Raw genomic sequence first — 19959 nt, forward strand, 5'->3', positions numbered from 1 at the left:
TTGGCTGCATAAGGCCCATCCCCTGGGCTGACTGGGGCAGTGACCAGTGTTCTCTGTTGGCTGAGCACGTGTGGGGGTCGCCCAGCAGAGACTCAGGTGCTACCCAGCTGATTAGCAGAGCGCTGACAGGCACCGCAGTGAGTGGTGCGCATCTGCATAGGCCTGGGTGCACGTAACAAAATTTATTCTACCCCGCTGATGGGGGGAAAATAATAGAGGTGCTGTGACTGAGGAGTCTGTCCTTCCAGCTTTAAGTGGAGGTTTTCAGAGCACCTTGGGATTTCCAGGGGCCAAGCTGAGATGCTGTAAAGGGGCCTGATTTCCAGCAGGCAGGTGCTCAGTGCTTTCTGGGCATCGGGTGCCTTTAAGCTGTCCTAAGTTGTGCTCTAAAAATTGCTGGGTGTGCCTGCAAAGGGTGGCTCTGGCCTCCAAGGGGAGGTCAGGTCTGTCATCTGAAAGCAGATGACAGAATACTTGGGAGTGCATCACAGAGGGTGCCCTGTTGTTGCCTCAAGACAGGCTGCAGGCACCTGTGGGCACTTGCTGCTCTGGCTTTCCATGTTCTTGGGGAAGGAGCCCTGAGCACCACGTGTTACCCTGTCATTGGGCACAGCACAGGGGAAACCTGCATCCACGCGCTGCCACGTCCTCCTGCCTGACCTGGAGGAGCCAGTTCTGCAGGCAGGACTGGGCGTGGGCGGAACTCAGTCTCCAGGGTCTATTCAGTGACGTGCCACGCAACAGCCACGCAGCCCCTCCCACGCAGGCCACCAAGCAGAGTCCAGCACTGAACGACTTGGTCATGCCCAGCCTGGGCTAGCTTTGTAGTGGCAGAGTGAAGCACAGAGTGCGGCTGACGTGCTGGGCAGCTGGGAAGACGTAGGTCCTTGGTCTGTGAGAGCAGTTCTGCACGTATCTGTTTCTCTCCCTGCCGTCTGTCACTCGTGAGAGTGCCACCAAGACAGGAGCTTTCTGGCTTTGGGGTTCAGCCGCTGCCGGTTTTGCTGCACATGATGACCTGCTGCAATGAGATCATCATAATCACCCCAGAGCTGTCTTTGCTGCTGTGGGCAGAGGGCCCTGAGGCTGACAAGAGCCTGACAAGAGCCCTGAAGGCCTTCACTAAGGTCTCAGTTGTGTGCAGATGCCACTAGAGAGGAGACAGGGCTGCTTCTAAGTAGGATTTTTGCCAGGAAGCACTGGAGTGCTGTTCCCTTCCACCTCCCTTTATGGTCTGAGTTTGTGCCTGGTTCTTGTGTGAACTGCAGGTGGGCCTGGCTCAGGGAAAGGGACCCAATGTGAGAGGATCGTCCAGAAATATGGCTACACTCACCTGTCCACTGGAGACCTCCTGAGGGCAGAGGTTGGCTCTGGCTCGGAGAGAGGCAAGAAGCTCTCTGCCATCATGGAAAAGGGAGAACTGGTGCCCCTGGTGAGTCTGCGCCATTTTTGCAGCGGGAGGAAGGGGGTCTTAAAACGCTACCCATGCCAGCGCGAGGGAACCCGATGCAGTGGGTGGCTCAGGTCACCCACTCTCCTGGCTACAGTGCCTTGTGGAGACCTGGAACAGGCACATTGATGGGCTGCTGGCATGGTTTCCCAGGACTCTGGTCGCTCTTGGCAGCTCCAGTTAGCCGTGCTCCAGCAGCTGGGGAAGGGAGCTGGTTAGGATGTAAAATGGGGGAGAACAAGCTCCGTGTCTGTGAGAGTTCATAGAATCATAGAACACTAGGACCAGAAGGGGCCTCGAGAGGCCATCGAGTCCAGTCCCCTGCCCCGACGGCAGGACCGACCACTATCTACACCATCCCTGATAGACATCTATCTAATCTGTTCTTAAATATCTCCAGCGAGGGAGATTCCACAACCTCCCTTGGCAACTTATTCCAGTACTTGACCACCCTGACAGTTAGGAACTTTTTCCTAATGTCCAACCTAAACTTCCCTTGCTTCAGTTTAAGTCCATTGCCTCTTGTTCTCTCCTCAGAGGCCAAGAAGAACAAGTTTTCTCCCTCCTCCTTATGACACCCTTTAAGATATCTGAAAACCGCTATCATGTCCCCCCTCAATCTTCTTTTTTCCAAGCTAAACAAGCCCAATTCTTTCAGCCTTTCTTCATAAGTCATGTTCTCCAGACCTTTTATCATTCTAGTTGCTCTTCTCTGGACCTTCTCTAATTTCTCCACATCTTTCTTGAATTGGGGTGCCCAGAACTGGACACAATATTCCAGCTGAGGTCTAACCAGCGCAGAGTAGAGCGGTAGAATGATTTCTCGTGTCTTGTTCACAACACACCTGCTAATGCATCCCAGAATCATGTTTGCTTTTTTTGCAACAGCATCACACTGTTGACTCATATTTAACTTGTGATCTACTAGAACCCCTAGGTCCCTTTCTGCTGTACTCCTTCCTAGACAGTCTTTTACCATTCTGTGGCTACGTCTACACGTGCACCCAACTTCGAAATAGCTTATTTCGATATTGCGACATCGAAATAGGCTATTTCGATGAATAACGTCTACACGTCCTCCAGGGCTGGCAACGTCGATGTTCAACTTCGACGTTGCTCAGCCCAACATCGAAATAGGCACAACGAGGGAACGTCTACACGGCAAAGTAGCACACATCGAAATAAGGGAGCCAGGCACAGCTGCAGACAGGGTCACGGGGCGGACTCAACAGCAAGCCGCTCCCTTAAAGGGCCCCTCCCAGACACACTTTCATTAAACAGTGCAAGATACACAGAGCCAACAACTAGTTGCAGACCCTGTATATACAGCACGGACCCCCAGCTGCAGCAGCAGCAGCCAGAAGCCCTGGGCTAAGGGCTGCTGCCCACGGTGACCACAGAGCCCCGCAAGGGCTGGAGAGAGAGTATCTCTCAACCCCCCAGCTGATGGCCGCCATGGAGGACCCCGCTATTTCGATGTTGCGGGACGCGGATCGTCTACACGTCCCTACTTCGATGTTGAACGTCGAAGTAGGGCGCTATTCCCATCCGCTCATGGGGATAGCGACTTCGACGTCTCGCCGCCTAACGTCGATTTCAACTTCGAAATAGCGCCCAACACGTGTAGACGTGACGGGCGCTATTTCGAAGTTACTGCCGCTACTTCGAAGTAGCGTGCACGTGTAGACGCAGCCTGTATGTGTGAAACAGATTATTCCTTCCTAAGTGCAGCACCTTACATTTATCTTTATTAAACTTCATCCTGTTTACTTCAGACCATTTCTCTAATTTATCTAGATCATTCTGAATTATGACCCTATCCTCCAAGGTAGTTGCAACCCCTCCCAGCTTGGTATCATCTGCAAACTTAATAAGCGTACTTTCTATGCCAATATCCAAATCATTAATGAAGATATTGAACAGAACTGGTCCCAAAACAGACCCCTGTGGAACCCCACTTGTTATGCTTTTCCAGCTGGATTGAGCACCATTAACAACTACTCTCTGGGTGCGATTAGCCAGCCAGTTATGCACCCACCTTATTGCAGCGCAATTTAAGTTGGACTTGCCTAGTTTGTCGATAAGAATGTTATGCGAGACCGTATCAAATGCTTTACTAAAGTCTAGGTATACCACATCTACTGCTTCTCCCTTATCAACGAGTCTCGTTATCGTGTCAAAAAAAGCTATCAGGTTGGTTTGACATGATTTGTTTTTTACAAAACCATGCTGGCTGTTCCCTATCACTTTACTACCTTCCAAGTGCTTGCAGATGACTTCCTTAACTACCTGCTCCATTATCTTTCCTGGCACAGAAGTTAAGCTTACTGGCCTGTAATGTCCTGGGTTGTTCTTATTCCCCTTTTTGTAGATGGGCACTATATTTGCCCTCTTCCAGTCTTCTGGAATCTCTCCTGTCTCCCATGACTTTCCAAAAATGAGAGCTAACAGCTCAGCTACCTCTTCTATCAGCTCCTTGAGGATTCTAGGATGCATTTCATCAGGCCCTGGTGACTTGCAGACATCTAATTTTTCCAAATGGTTTTTAACTTGTTCTTTTTTTATTTCAAAAACTAACTCTACCCCTTTTCCACCAGCATTCTCTATGTCAGGCATTCCTTCAGACTTCTCTGTGAAGACCGAAACAAAGAAGTCATTAAGCATCTCTGCCATTTCCAAGTTCCCCATTACTGTTTCTCCCTCCTCGCTGAGCAATGGCCCTACCCTGTCCTTGGTCTTCCTCTTGTTTCTAATATATTTGTAAAAGGCCTTCTTGTTACCCTTTATGCCTGTAGCTAGTTGGAGCTCATTTTGTGCCTTAGCCCTTCTAATTTTACTCCTGCATTCCTGTGTTATTTGCCTGTGTTCATTCTTTGTAATTTGTCCCAGTTTCCATTTTTTATAGGATTCCTTTTTTAGTTTGAGATCATGCAGGATCTCCTTGTTAAGCCAAGGCGCTCTTTGCCCATATTTACTATCTTTCCTACATAGGGGAATAGCTTGTTTTTGGGCCCTTAATAATGTCTCTTTGAAAAACTGCCAACTCTCCTCAGTTGTTTTTCCCCTCAGCTTTTCCTCCCATGGGATCTTACCTACCAGCTCTCTGAGTTTACCAAAATCTGCCTTCCTGAAATCCATCATCTCTGTTTTGCTATTTTCTATTTGCTATTTTCTATTTTGAGTTGGTGCCCAGAGACTATGGTGAGAGGCTTCTGCTTCTTTGCTACCCCTGGTGAGTCGGGAGCTGCACATGGGCCCTGGACTCTACAGAGAGATCTGTCCGATGGGGTGATTAAGGACAAACGCTGATGCTACTGCACTCAGCAGTGGGGGCTGCCTGTGGGGAAAGGGCGCCCCAGTGGCCAGAGGAGGGGCTTTCTCCCAGGGAGGAAGGGGAGCCCAGCAGCCGCAGAGGACACTGCAAAGCTGCCAGGGAGCTGGAACTGGAAGCGCTGTCCCTGACTCTGAAAAGTCTGCGGTTCCCCTCCCCCAGGATACGGTGCTTGATATGCTGCGGGATGCCATGGTGGCCAAGGCAGACGTCTCCAAGGGGTTTCTGATCGACGGCTACCCCCGAGAGGTGAAGCAAGGCGAGGAGTTCGAGAAGAAGGTGAGGAAGTGGTGGCAGAGGGTCCACTCTCCCTGGGAGGGTCATTGACCTGCCATGGCCCTGACTCAGTCTGCTCCCTGTTGCACCACAAGCTCGTCAAACTGAACCAGACCCCCCAAGAGGGCACAGCAGGGGCGGGGCAGGGCAGGAAAGGGGCCTGCTCCCCCGGGGACAGAGGCACACACTGATCATAGCCAGCAGCAGGAGCAGAGTATTCTCACTCCCTGCCCCAACCACATCTACACCTGCTGTCCTCTTGTCACAAAGGCAGCATGGTGGGGCTTGCTCTGGAGCTGCCTAGGCCAGCCCCAGACATGGTACAGTGGTTGGGCCAATTCACTGTGGGGCAGAGCAACCAAAGAGGAGTGGGAGAGGAACCAAAGCCCCACGAGGAGCCAGAAGGGCTGCTGCTGGGAGAACCATCTCTAGCTCGAGATGTCAAGCCAAGGTCTAGATCACTGCTACTTTGTGTAGAACAGGTTCTGACCCTGGTATCCCAGCTCAGCTGGCGCGGTTACATTCTGCCTCCCCTGGTTTCTCAGTGACTTTCAATTGGGTGTCAGATTCACCTTTACTTCCTGTCCTAAACAGCTGAGGCAGTGTTGCTGCATGCTGCTAAACAGCTGTCGCTCCACCCTAGAAGTGGATGCAATGAGCCCCTTACACAGCCTGAAGGTGTCTGCAGTGGAAGGTTGTACATAAAGGTATTTAATGGGGTTAGAGCAGGAAGGCAGTTCTGTTAGCTGCCCGGGAGCACGTTTTATTGTCTGCTCCAGGGAAATTCCCCCTGCTCATGGAAGCCTGTGAGAGAGGAAGGTACTGGTGCCGAGTGACCCCTCGCTGCAATACGCAGGACCAGCACAGGGTGGCACAATGGCTGCTCCACGGCCACACAGCTGGAGAGAACAATTGAGAAGGGTTGTTTTTAGCAGGCCCTGGCCAGGCGGTGACCTGGGGTGAACTCCCCAGTCAGGGCGACTGGCCTGAGGCGAATGAATATGTGCAAAATGACAAGTAAATGGAGGTGGAATGTGCCCAAGCACACATGCAGCAGTGTGCTCCAGAGCAAAGGCAGAGCCAGGCCTTACCGAGGGTCCCTCAGTGCCAGGAGAATCCACGTTACCCACAACCAATTTGCCCTGGGATGGCTGGTGTCAGCGGGTATTGGAGCACACCCGGGTACTGCTCCGAACCTAGCTCCCCTTCCTACTCAGGGTGGTTCAGTGATGGCTGGGGCACAGTCCCCCCTGCCGTCCCCCTCACTCCCGGTGGTTCAGTGATGGCTGGGGCACAGTCCCCCCTGCCGTCCCCCTCACTCTGGGTGGTTCGGGGTGGCTGGGGCACAGTCAATGTTCCCTCTAATTTTTTCCACCCATGTGCAGAATACACTTTGTTCTGTGCACCAGGACATGTGGCGGTGCACCACCAACAGATGCACAGGCTGCTGCCAGCAGTGGGCGCTCTGCTAATCAGCTGGGCAGCATTTGGCTCTCTCCTGATTGGCTGCCCAAGCACTCATCTGAGGGGACCGCTGGGCCTGGCCTCCCTCTATCTTACCGCCCACTGAGGGTGCTTCAGTGATAGTAGGGGCACAGTCTCCTCTTACCCCCTGCCCCCCAGCTCCAGATGATTCAGCGATGGCAAGGAGCATGGACTCCCCACCCCTCGGGTCGGCACACTGGAGGCCTAGGGCAGGGAGCGGTGAATCTGGTGAAGCCAAAGGCTGGCTGGTGAGATGTGGCCCTTTCCCCCGTTCTCCTCCCCACAGATTGCACCCCCAACGCTGCTGCTCTATGTGGATGCCGGGAAAGACACCATGGTCAAGCGCTTGTTGAAACGGGGGGAGACCAGCGGGCGGGTGGATGACAATGAGGAAACGATCAAGAAGCGCTTGGACACGTACTACAAGGCGACCGAGCCAGTCATTGCGTTCTACGAGAAACGCGGCATCGTCCGGAAGGTACCTCGGCTGCAAGGCACTCGGCTCGCGGCTGGAACGGGGGCTGGGTGCGGGTGGGACTGGCCCTCTCCCATCAGCAGAGCCCACTGGGGGTTTGGGCAGGTCCGAGCCACTTGCCAGCCTTGTGTCTCACGTGGTCTGGGGCTTCCCAGGGGTTAAAGCCGCCCTCGGATGCCTCTGAGCAGAGGAGTCCCAGAGGACGCGGGAGTCAAGGGCAGCTGTCAGCCTGCCCTGCTACTGTGATTAATGACATGAGTGTGTGTTGGGGGGGCAGGTGATGAAGGATGGGGCTCCGGGGAGGGAAGAGGAACACCAGAGAGGGCGTTCCCAGCAGTCCTCAGACCCAGCACCTCAGGCGCCTGGCAGGCCTTGGGTGCCCCAGAATGGATGCTGGTGGCATTGCGCCTGGCCGCCTGCCAGGAGCAGAGCCTCCGGTCAGCATGGAGACACGGGGGCAGGGCTGTCCGAGCCTGCACGGTTCTGCACAGGGCAGGATGTGGCCTAGACCCTGTCCTGACTGGCTGTCGTGCTTCGCCCCTACAGCTGAACGCAGAAGGCACCGTGGATGAGGTGTTCCAACAGGTCTCCACTCACCTGGACGCCCTGAAGTAAAGCGCAAACGGGCCCCCCACCTCTAAACCACCCCCAGAGAATGTCTCCCCCTTCCTCGCCCAGCCCCGAGCCCCTCCCTGCATTTGAGCTCCAGGCAGAGACAGCGGAAGTGGCTTTATCCTGTTTTTGTGGACACAGCCCCGTGGAGGAAATTTCAAGGGCATTCTGTTTGGCTCCTTCCCTTCTTGACACAGTAAAATTCACTTGAAAGAGCCCAGGGTTTATCCTTTTCTTCTGCAGCCGGAAGTGAGTTTTTCTTTCCGGAGATGTGCCCCCCCGCCCCCCACTGCTCCCTGAGGTTGATTAAAGGCAGGAAGTGGCCTGTTTATCCCACTCCACAGCATCAGCCATGGAAGAGGGGAATCTGCTCCTTCTCCAAGGCAGGGAGGGAGTCTCTGACCCTGCAGACAACTTGCTTCCCAGCAGAGGAGCCACTTGGGAGTCTTAAAATCTGCCTGGGACTGAGGGAAATTGAATTAAATGCAGAGACAACCCCCCTGGAGGCAAAATCTCCCTATGTAACGGTAGAGAGACCCTGACCAGTGTCACACACTGCTACTGAACTGCAGAACACACCCTCCACACCCCTGGTGTGAGGTGAGCAGAGGCAGTGTGGTGACCAAGCCAGGGGCATCCTGGGGCTGGGACTGACACTCCCACGGGGTGTGTGAAATCCCTCCCTCCCCAGGGGCTGCCAGCCTTAACAGCAGGGAACCTGGGGGTGGAGTATCTGCTGCTGCTGTGTCTCCAGGAGCCTGGGGTCTGGCTGCTTGTGTAGCTGTCTCCAGGGCAGGCGTTGGAATCTGAAGGGCCTCTCTGCTGACTGACCTCTGGGCCTGCCTTCCCCCAGCCCTCCCCAGACTGCCTGCTGCTTTGGGCGAGTTACCAAAGGCCGGGGCCTGGCTGAGCCTGGGGGCTATTCCGAAAGGCTGGGATGTGAACACTGTGCCTCATTCAATTGCTTTCTGACTGTGCTTGTGATGGCTCGCACGCCGTGCGCACACACTCACGTTTCACACCCCCCACCCACGTGCATTCTCCCATCATCTCCCGCACACTCGGTGGCGGCAGCTCTTGCTCCTTTTTTTTACAATGGTTACGTACAGAAGTGTTTAATGAATGAAAAGCAGCAACCCCCCGAGTCTTAAAGGCTGCAGGGTTGCCCTGCTGCCCCAGTGTACGCTGGCATCGTTATTAAAGATTGTGGTCAAAAGGTGCTTCTGGCTGTGAGCTGTGCCTTTATTGGGCTTTCCCGTGGTACCAACCACATGGAGGATGAGTGGATTGCTGTGCTGATTCTCACGCACACTCTGTTGGCCGGGATCCTGCCTGTCCCCACCAGCATGGGAGACCTTTGAGGAAAGCCCAGGATGTAGGCAGTTCTCCAGAAGGGGTTCCATACAGTATACTGTCACGGGTCTGGGCAGGGAGCGGTGCCAGCCTGAACCCGGCCTGGAGAGCTACAGTCCCGTGCTCTTGTGGCCTGTGGCACTTTTCCCCCATGGGGTGTCAGCCCCTGGTGTGCTGGGCAGGCTCCAGCCAAGCAGCCGACTCCCACGCCACATCCACAGGGTCCCCGTGTCCCTGCTTGGGTTGCAAGAAGGGGCTTTAAAGTGGGTGTGAGTGCAGCTTACAGCCCTTTACCCTGCCGGGGCCCTTGCTGTAAGTTCCCCGCCTCTTGTCAGTGGGTCGGGGCCTCTTCTCAAATCCGACTGGGGCTGGGGCTGGGGGTGCCCTGGCAGCGCAAGGCCATTGGGGGAGGGACCAAATTATCGCTTTCATGGCAAAGTGCCACTAATTTCAGCGGACTGAGGAGGGGGAGCGTTGCTGAGTGGAGGTCACTCCTGGTGGCTGCCGTGTTTCCAGCCAGGCACAGCCCAAAAGACCGAGAGCAGCTTTGACTCTCACCCAACAAGCCAATGGACAAGCAGAGCCATTGCCTGGGGAGTATCCTCAGTGGTGCATGGGCTGCCTTTGTCCTCCTTTGTACCCCATTGGCTCTGCTGCAGCCACGGCTCCTGGGCTGCTCCTCCAGGGTCGAGGGGGTTGAACAGGTGCACAGGGCCAGTGCATACAATGGCCACTGCTTCTCTTGGCGAGTTAAGAGTCAGTGGAAGGCCACTGAAGTTGGCAGGGCCCTTTCGTTGACTTCAAAGGGCTCTGGCTCAGGCCCTTCCTAGACAGGGAAGATCATATCACAGTAAATCAGCCAGCAAGGGCCTGGGCAGATCCAAGGTCGGGAGAAGAGACGATCTGGAAGGAATAGAAATTGCTGAGCTGGTGACAAGGAAGGAAACGAGCCGTAAAACATGTTCAGACGTCAGACGAGTTCTACTGGGGCCTGGAGTCTGGGTCACAAACAGGAACCACCAGTAGGTCTGTGACAAGCAAATAACCCCCGTCTGGCTGCTGCCGAGAGGCATCAGTCAGACACAGCGTGTGTCTGGAATGTCAGTCGGGAAGGATGTTGCCTGTCCACTCAGGGGTACATCCCATCCAAGGCAGCTACTGCCGCAGCCGTGGGCATCGGGTAGCCAGCACAGCAGAGCACTGTGTGCCTGGGGGAATCTGTCCGTGTGTCACTGGTGAAGTTCATCTGGAGTTTATGAACTGGCTGTATCCTTAAGCCTCCTGGTTGTGTTGTCTGCTCACCCTCCTCACGCTATGCGGAGGCGGGAGCTGGGTGTCAGTCCTCAATGGCCAACTAGTTCATAGACAACCAGCATCTAGCTAGATCTGCCCCCAGGCTGAGCAAAGGAGTCACTGACTCCTGGAGGAGCCCGGTTCTCTCCCCTGGTCAGCAGAGGCTGCGGGCTGAAGGAATGGAGCGGCCCCAGGACGGGGCAGGGGTGTGAAACACAGGGCCTAGGTAGGGCCGGGCTGCGGGGGCACAGGCCGGTAGCTGGTCCTGTCTCCTTTAGAAGCCCAGGGCCTGGGTGGGTCAGTGTCTGAGGCACAGGTCGCTTGGGGCAGGAGAGAGGAACAAAAGTATCAGGCTTGTGGAGGGAGAAGGGACTTTTTGACTGCGGGACTGGCCAAGGAAGCTGGCTGCAAGAGGCCATGGCTTGGAGGAGCAGCCAGGAGGTGGAGGGCTGTGGCCCAGCAGAGATGATGCAGAAGCTGAAGGCTGTGTAAGCGGTGAGGACCTGGGGCAGGCTGCTGCCAGCAGGTGCTTTGTATTTTGCTTGGATTTGTGTCTCTCTCCTGCTGGCTGGTTGGCGCCGGAATTGTCCCTCTCTCAGAGCCAGGGCATGAGGTGCTGCACCTGGTCCCTGGAGCAGTAGAGTGTTTGCCTGAGTGCCCCCAGGTAAGAGCTCTGGGGCGGGGCTCTTGTCCAGCTGGGGGCTGGGGAGCCGCCCTCCTCTGAGGGCCCAGGCAGGTGCACAGTGGGATCTGCGCAGTCAGAAGGGCCTGGGAGAGCAGAATCCGAACTCCGAGCTTGGCTTGGAGGCCCCCACCCAGCCACCTGGTGAGTGAGCAGGGCTGTGGCCCCGCACGCGGCTAGCAGTGAGAAGGGGCTAGCGTCGGGGGAGGACGCCGCTGACAGGCTGGCTCCCCGAGGCTCACCTCAGACTGGGGTGCAGCTCTGCTTGGCTTTTGGAAGGAGGGTGCGTGACAGCCTGGTACCAATGGGATGGGAGCCCTGAGGGCCCAGCACTTTATAGGCGTAGATCTAGCTGGACAAGGAGCCTGCTCCTCCCTCCTTCCCATGGCCTAGTGCTTTGCAGGTGTTCGTTTGGCCGGAACCAGGCCCAAGAGGTTTGTGCTGCTTGTCACAGCCCTCCTAAGAGATCCTGAGCTCTGCCCTGGTCATGTCATGGCAGCACGGCCTCGCCACCTGGGGAGTCCTGAATTCCAGTCCTGGCTCAGGTGCTGCTGCCTTTTGTGGCCTTGGCCTGCTTCACTGCCTCAGTTTCCCCAGTGTGTAAAATGGGGTCATGCTGCACTTCCTCCTGGAGAGCTGGGGACAGTGCGCTGTTCCTGTAGGTGGGACAGGTGCCAGGTTAGGGGAAGGACAAACAACCCCTACCCAGGTTGCATTGGAAGAGGTAAAACCAGCACTAGTGCTTGCAGCATTGCAGGGGATGGCCTTGGAGCCAGCATGCTGGGGAAGGAGGAATGGCCTCTCTTCCTTAGGGCTGGGCTAAGCTAGGAGCCAGAGGCTGCCCAGGCAAGGAGCCGCCCTTTGATTTCTTTCAATGAACTCTCCATCCGTCTCTGGCTAGGGCTTGTTTGTCCTTCTCCTAACCTGGCAGCAAAGCGAACAGGAAGGAGAAGCCTCTGCAAAGCCCAAACAATGGGGCCGTCTTGGAGCCTGCGGAAATTGGAGTGCCTAGAGAGTTGCTGGAAAACAAAAGCAAAATGTATCCAGGAAATTGTTGATATGGGGCCGCTGCAGAGTGGGAGATCAGAGAGCGCTGGAGCGGAGACAGGGCCAGGGCCAGGGCTGTGGATGCTGGACGCAGAGGCGAGGCGTAACTATTGCCAGCCCCGGTGGTGAGCCTGGCTCTCCCTGGCTTCACCTGTTGCTGGGCAGCTCAGAGACCCTGCCCTGGGAAGCATGGCTGGGGACTCAGAATTCCCTGGTCAGACAAGCCCTGGCCTCCCCCCACCATAGCACAGTGCCCAGGGCTGAGTGCTCGTGTCCCCGCGGTCCCTGTACTCAGCTGAGAGGTGGCCTGTGCTCTTCAGGTCAGGCCTTTAAGGCCCTTAGGCACCTAAACTTGCAGACCGGGAGCTCGTGGGATTTCCAAACCCTCCTCGGAACTCACTCACTCTCTGACCCCACCCCCAGTTCCTTCCCCCGGGCTCAACCCTCCCCCTCCTTTCAGCACCAGCACCATGGACCTTCCCAGGATCTGCTCTCGCCTCCTGCACTGCCCACCATGGTGAATGTCCCCATTGCCCCTTCTGCAGTTGCCCAGCTGCGGTGTCTCCCTGTCCACAGACGCCTCCGCTTGTCTGCAAATCAGCCCTGGTGCCGGGAGCCGGGGTAGGTGCACTGCCGTTTCCAGCCCCCAGCGAGGGTCCCTGAGTAGGGGGAGAAGCTGTGCGTGAGGGAGGTGGGGAATCTCCTGCTGGGGGTTACAGGCATCACTTCCTCCCCGCAGCAGAGCTCCGCGCTTCCTCGCAGCCTGGCTCTGCGGCACCCTGGGAAGCGTGGAAGCGTATCGCTGAGTTGCTCCATCGATTCAGAGAGCTCCAGACCCCACGTGAGGCACAGCTGGGGAAACTGAGGCACAGCGACGCGCAGACTAGGCGTTCCCCCAGGGTGTGCAGCGAGGTGTACCCCCGGGCTGGGTGAAACGCCACCCGCTCTCTGCTGCTGTATCTGGCGTGAAAAGAGGGTTATACCGTACCGGCTTTGTAGTGGCACCTGTTGCTGTTGTGGGCCTGTCCAGGAGATGGCAGTGCGCCGTCACAGGCACGACAGCCCTCTCTGGCGTCTCTCTAGATGGAAGGATAGTTCCAGGTTGAAAACAATGGACGATGGCTTGGGGGAAGGTGCCCACCTGTGTTACTGTACAGCTCTCCAGCAGGCAGGTAACCCCCTGGAGCAGCCATGGAGGGGACTGGCTGACACACAATGCTGGGCGTACCTGTCTCCTGCAAGCACAGCCTGGATCAAGAATACAGGGTCACCAGACTGGGTCCATCCTGCAGCCTGTCTCTGGCAGTGCCCAGCGCAGGTGTATCAGAGGACAATGCAGGAAACCATACAGCAGGCAGGTGTGGGCTAAGCTGAACGCAGGAAGGTCTCCTGATCCCTATGAGTTGGCATTTGGTGTGAGCCCTGAAGCAGTAACATCTAAAGTTCCCTGTGCGAGTGGAGAAAAGCAAAGAGTTTGGCCTTGTTATTGGGCATGATCTCTACCAACGGAAGTGCCGTGGGGAGTACATGGAACTGAGCAGATTTAGAAGAACTGGTTAAAATGTAGAAACCTGGAGAAATTCAGAGATTCACCAGGGCCCAACCGGTGAGCCCGCTCTGCGACCAGGGCGCAAGTGACAGAATTAGGCCATCTGGCTGCCCTTGTAAATCAGGCACTGCCATATTGGAGGGGCTGATTCCCTTGAGCATTGACAAAGCAGTGTTTTCTCCAGGCTTTCTGCCGCTGCCAGTGGCCATGCAAAGCTCAAGGCCAAGGAGAGTCAGTCCTCGACCTGCAGGCACCGAGCGCAGGTTCAGCCTCCTTTAACTGGCCTGCTAGCCTTGCAAGCCCGAGGCGCTCTTGTGCGTTGGAATGCTGTTTGCGTGTGCCTGAGGAGGCAGCACACAGATGTGTGTCTGTGTGTGATGAATCATTCTCTAGATGCTTGTGTGCGGTGTCGCACACAGTGTGTCCCCCCCAGGTGTGACACAATGACTTTTTGGTATCACTTGTATGCTGAATAGTGAAAACTGGGAGCACTTTTCCCTTTGCCAACCCTTCACACCACAGAGCCCCAGTCGTTCACACAAAGGCACAATTGAACCTGGAGGAGACTGACAGCTGCCGCCCACGCAGCCCATTGAGAACTTCATTAAAAATTAGTTCGCTTCTACAGTTGTCATTGACACAATATTGAGCAGAGCTCGACTGCCCGGAACGACTTTCACGTCAAACAATCTATTCCCACTGGAAGTCTTGTGCAGCGAAGACAAGGAGAAGGCAGGTGCTGTTAATTCGTTCACAGCAACATCCTGGATTCTGTCTTTAGTGTGTTGGAGTGAGGGCTGGCTCTGTACAGGAGTAACGGGGTAGGATCAGGCCCACTGACAGAGGAGGGCAAAGGGAGTAATTCCATCGGGGCCTGGAGGATTTAAGGGGGCCCGATGCTGCCACTGCCTGGGTCCTTTTAAACAGCGCAGCTGTAGCAGTGTGATAGTGACCAAGGGGAGCCTGGGATCTGCACAGCTGCAGAGCAGGAGGGGGACCAGAGGTTATAACCATGTAAGCAGGGAGGAGAGAATGGGGCTGGGAACAGAGTGCAGAGCCAGGCTGGGAAGAGAAAGAGGAACCGAGCTGTAAGGCAGTACTGGCGCTGGGACGGCCGGGGGGGCGGACTGAGCAGGGCAGAGGGACCAGGCTGCAAAGGGAAAAGAGCAGAGGGGTGGGGACAGAGGTAGGCAGGCATGGCTGGGAGAAAGGAGCCACGGGGGGCACAGGACCACTGGGGGGCAAAGGTGGGCAGGGAGGCAGAGCGGGGAAGGAGCTGGGCACAGGACCCCTAAGGGGAGAGCTGGCCAAGGGTGACTGGGGTGGCTGAGCTCCATGCAAGTGGGGATGGGGTTGTGGTGGCCCAGGGGGTCCTCTGTCGGAAGGGTGGTACGCAGAGTTTCTCTGGGCTTGTGACGCTGTCCCAGGGAGGGGACAGGGGACCCACAGCCTGGGCTGTCCTAGGGCCTGGAATTCCTGTCCTAGGGCCTGGGTAGGATTCTCTGGCCCGCCGTGTGCAGGAGCTCAGAAAAGAGGGTCATAATGGATTCTTCTCACTTAAAAATGTGCAGAGCCTGCTGAAGTCAGAGGCAAAGCGAGCTGCAGACAGCAAGGCCAGCCACGCAGCAAAGACGCCCTCAGCAGCTCCCTGGGGTAGGAACAGCCTCTTCCACACAGCTCAGGCATTTTTGCCACCCTTTCAGGCAGCACCATTGACTGCCCATCAGGAAGCCCCGGTGGGCTGGCATAGCCCAGTAGGTCACCGGCGCAGCTAAGGTTAGACTGCAGGGTAACCCTGAGGCCCAGTGTCTCCAGACCACCCTGCCATCGTGCCTGGGAAATTCAGCAAAAGTTCAGGCGCAGGAACAAACATCATGAGGCAGCAGTGGAGCTGGGGCTGGGATGGGCCAGCCCTTCTTGTGCAAAAATGAATGCGCTCGGCTGTCGGTGTAATTACATCAGTCAGTGAGATGGGGATGCGAGCGGAGCTGGGCAGGTTTACACCTGCAGGTTCTGGGCACACTTCTCCTCTCTCGCACTCTGGCATTTCTCCTGAAGTCCAATACAATTGCCATTTAGGAGTAACTCTGGCGCAGATGGGGGAGACTGGAGTAAAAGTGGTGAGATAGGAGAGTTGATTCTTCTTCCTCCTGGGGGGCAAAGCTTCATCAGAGAAGAAGGAGGCTGGCTCAGCTGTTTGGGAGCTAGCCTGGGACTCAGGATGTGATAAATTCTTTGTTCTCCTACCAACTTCTTGTGTGACATTGGGCAAGACTTAGATGCTCTGTGCCTCAGTTTCCCCATCTGTAAAGTGGGGATAACAGTGTTGCCCTGCCTGATGTAGGTGTGAGGATAACGACCTTAAAGCTTGTGGGGTGTTCTGTTGTGATCGTAGCGGGGCCATAGAAGTGCAATCAATGACTAGAGTCTCAAGCGACTGGCCGATGGTAGCATGAGGCAGGCGTGCTGGGAAGAGGCTGATCTTTGTTGCTGCGCTCAGACACAGGGCAGAGGGCTGTGGCTGGGGCCCAGAGGGGAGGCGAGAGAGATGGTGGCAAAGGGCCATGGGAGCGAAGAGGCACACGGCCAGGTCCAGGAGAGGGAGCGTCTCCCAGACAGCCGGGACCTGCCCTGCCCTCCCAAGGAACATAAATAGGGCAGCGAAGGACGCAGGAGTTTCCTCACTCCAGCATAAGTGTCACCACAGCCACAGGCGCCAGTGCAGTGCTGGGGGTGGGCGCTCTAGCAATCAAAGTGGCTGCGCCGAATCAGGAACAAACCCCAATTTATTTGGGGGCACAAGCCGCCAGGCCCAGCCCCCAACCTCTCTCTGCTCCCTGCCCTCTCCAGGGGAGGAACCGCCCATGGGACAAGCCAGCGCTGAGTCCAAGCCTATAAAGAAGGTGTCAGTGATGGACATGTAGAGCAGAGACCTCATCTGGGGCAAGTGAAGTCTCTGCTGTACAGCCCCAGCTGGAATCCAGCTGGCCTTTAGCTCCTGTGGTAGAACGCAGGGCTTCAGACCCTGTGCTTGCAGGTTCTGTCCCTGGTGCTGGCATCCCAGGTCTGTCGGCGTTACAGACAAATGGTGCAGGGTGGCATTTCCATCCACCAGGCCTGCGTCCCCCACCCTGACTGCAGCTCTGGGCTTTTTGCCTGTCCTACAGTTGAGGTCCAGCCCAACCTGTAATCAGGGTAAGGTGAGCGGGGCACTCTCCAGGGGACAAAGGGATGGTGACGAATTCGTGAGTGCAGACGCAAATGGCTCTCGGGGTCTCAGCTAGATAAGGCCAAAGCCAGCAGAGATTGGGTAATGCCTGGGGCCGGCTGTGACTTCCACCGCCTGCAGAAGAAGAGGGCTGTTCCAAGTGCGTCTCTGCTAAGCCTTTGATCCTCCCGAGGTGAAAGATCACTGGGAAGGCATCTCTTCAGAACGCTGTCAGCTCGCCCCCGCCCAGGGCTGTGCAGCCTGGAGAGAGACACACTCTGAGTCCAAACCAGACACGTAACACACCGGATGAGGGGGCCAGACTGGAAGCTGAGCAGGCGTCTGCTGGAGGAAGCCTCATGGATGGGCGTCGCAGAAGGCCTGTGTTGCAAGGGAGGGATGGGACGGAAGAGGACGGTGGTCCATGCAGAGGCGATGGGCATCCACATTTGCAGTTAGGTGAGGAATCAGAAGCCCAGGGACTCTCCCGATCCCAGCGTGTGTTTTGCTGGCTGACTCGTTGGCTGTGTTCATTCTGTGTTGACTTACTCCAGCTGGACGCATTCTGCTGCTAGCGCGACTCGCTCTCTGGCTGTCTCCCCGCTCTGGCTGCGTCCGTGCCAGCTGCTCTGTCTTCTGAGGTCTCGAGACGCCACTTCCCAGCCCAGAACTTACACAAATACTTGCGCCATTGAGCAGCGGCTGATGCACGGAAGCGTAGAGGTGAACTTCTGCGCTGGCTCTCAACCCCCTGCCAGCTGCTTAGCCCAAAGCATTGCAGGGCACCGTCCGAGCCTGGGATGTCAGCTCCTATCTTCAGCTGACAGCTGGGGGAGGGAAATTAGAAATGAACCCACCCGAACATCCCAGCCGACGTTCCCAACAGTGGAGGGTGACTACTGGGGGCACAGGACGACGCACCTCAACAGGCCCTGAGGGGCTGAAAGTACTGAGGATTGGGCCCCTTTTGCATTGGGCACCCAAAGTTACAAATTCCTTTTGGGAGCCGGGGGCCCCCCTTCCCAGAGCCACCCCCCCACTCCCTGGCTTTCCTTGGGGTGTGTGAAAGCCACATCCCAGATCTACAGCTCTCCTCTCGGCTGGAGGGGCCAGGGCAGGCCTCCGAGCTGGTGTGAGGGCCCAAATGTGGGCACTGGATGTCTGCTTGAGAAAGGGGCCCCTGGTAACTGCCCACTCTGAGGTGGGTGGCCAGTGAGTGGGCGAGGCAGCAGGGAACGCCTCAGGAAAGCAGCCTACCGGCGTCTGTGGGCCATAGGGGAAGAGGGCAGAGGAGCAAGGTAGGACATGGCACCTCCTGACAGGGGCAAGATGGCAGCGGGAAGGGCAGAGGAGTGGCTGAGGGGCTGCCGGAGGGACTCTGGAGCATGGCGCAGCTGAGGGTGCCCAGGCACTGCCAGAGCAGCCTGGCACTAGCTGAGCTTGGCAGCACGCTCACCTGGCCCCAATAGAGCCCCAACCCAGCACAGCCTCCTCCTCCTCATCCAAACCAGGGGATTCCTGTGGACTCCGTGGTAAGCCCTTCCATGGCACTAGCCACACTTCCTGTAGGTGGGATTCTTATGCTGGCTTCGGCTGGGACTTACTGAAGCTGGGGGACTAGGATCAAGTGGGGTGGGGTGGGCTGGGGTGGGGTTGGCTCTCCCTGCTCCTGGTGGGCTCCCAGCCAGGGGTGCCTAGCCCAGGGGCACATACAGAGCCTGCCAATGAGCAATTACAGAAATACTTCTCTGTGTAAGGGCTGGAACAACACTCTGCTGGGATGGGCCTGGCCGGGGAGTGAACCTCAGTCAGAAATAGGGAGACCTCCCCCAGCTGCTACGGGACGTTGGCATCTGAGGTCATGAAGACCTATTGTAGGTAGGTCCTTAGTGACCCTTTCACTATAGAACAAGCCACTCTCTTGCTCTCCTGAATGGCCAAGGGACTAAGGCCTCGCCTGGGCTTGGGCCTGTCCCCCAGGCTGGGTGCATCCCCATTGTATGATGCTGTAGTCTAGCTGGGACCTGAGTGGCATTCCCTAGGCAGGTGAAGGCCTTGGCTGTGTCCAGGCACAGACCACCACATGGAGCCTGTTGGCACTAGGGCTGAAGCCTGGTTGTAACTGGGACCCCTGCCTTGGCCAGCAAGTGTAGCATGGACACATGGAGCGGGTCCATCAGCCACACACCAGGGCAAACACAGAGGCCTGTCAGGCTGGGCTGAGGGGGCTGGAGGAGCTGTGGCTACCCCAGAGGAAAATCCCTTCTCAGTTGTTACTGCTTTACCTGGGAAGCTTCCTCCCCTCTCCGGGGTTCCTGGGCTAGCCTGACATGGAGGCGGCCATTGGCGAAGCTGCAATGTCTGTGTCTCCTGACCCAACAACGCAGTGCCCCATGTTCTTGAGTTTGGGCCTGCCCTCCCCATTTGGCTCTTAGCTGGCTCATCAAACTCCTACTGGCACCCCTGAAATGACCCTGGAAGCCCCTGCAAAATGCTCGCTTGTCCACCTCCATCCCGCCCTCTCAAAGCACTCTAGGTTCACCAGGGCAGCCACTCAGCACCCCGAGATTAGCAGCCCCATTTGAGAGGGAAACCCAGGCACAGAGCAGGGAATTGACTTGCCCCCAGCAGGGCTGTGGCAGAGCTGGGCATAGACTCCAAGACCAGTGTGTTAACTGGTAGACCACACTGCCTCCTGGGAACCCTAAAGGGAGGACTCTGTACATGGGACTCGCGAGCAGGGCGGTGGCCACACAAACGCTGCAGCTGCACTGAGACAGTGACACCAACGCACCTCTGTCTCTGTGCAGCATGTGGCCGGGAAGCCAGAAGTCACTCCCTGGCGTGGCCCATGCAGATGTTCCTCGGGATGCAGCTGTGCCGGGGGATAGTGTCGGTTGTGGGCTTGGCTGAGGGCAGACAAACCGGAAATGCAGACCCCCACAGCCACCTCCAGATGTGCTGGGAGCACCGGCCCGGCTGTGCTGCTCCCTGCAGAGAGAAGCAAAACCTCCCTTGCGCTCCCTCTGTCTTGAGCCACAGCTCCCTTGGTGCTGTCAGAGCACGACCTCCAGCCGAGGCTCCAGGCCTCTGAATGCGGCATTTCCTCTTTCCATTTGGCAGGCGATCGCTTGGCAGACCCTCCTCCGAAGGGAGTTAATTTCCTGCCGCACCAGGTCATCAGGGCTGGGTTGAGTC

The 19959-nt window shown here is 56.7% G+C and overlaps 1 protein-coding gene across 3 annotated transcripts in view; it reads left to right on the top strand.

Moving 5' to 3' along the window:
• The window catches only part of AK1 (adenylate kinase 1), a 50453-nt gene extending 41604 nt beyond the window's left edge, over nt 1–8849 (top strand). For all 3 annotated transcript variants that reach the window (XM_075015527.1, XM_075015529.1, XM_075015530.1), the window contains 4 exons: nt 1269–1432; nt 4944–5060; nt 6829–7020; nt 7564–8849. In XM_075015527.1, the coding sequence (XP_074871628.1) occupies nt 1269–1432; nt 4944–5060; nt 6829–7020; nt 7564–7632 (542 nt within the window). In that variant the 3' untranslated portion in view covers nt 7633–8849. The remainder of the gene's footprint in view (nt 1–1268; nt 1433–4943; nt 5061–6828; nt 7021–7563) is intronic.
• The last annotated feature ends 11110 nt before the right edge of the window (nt 8850–19959 follow it).

Source organism: Carettochelys insculpta, chromosome 21, assembly GCF_033958435.1.
Source record: "Carettochelys insculpta isolate YL-2023 chromosome 21, ASM3395843v1, whole genome shotgun sequence".
In the NCBI taxonomy this organism is placed as follows: Eukaryota; Metazoa; Chordata; order Testudines; family Carettochelyidae; genus Carettochelys; species Carettochelys insculpta.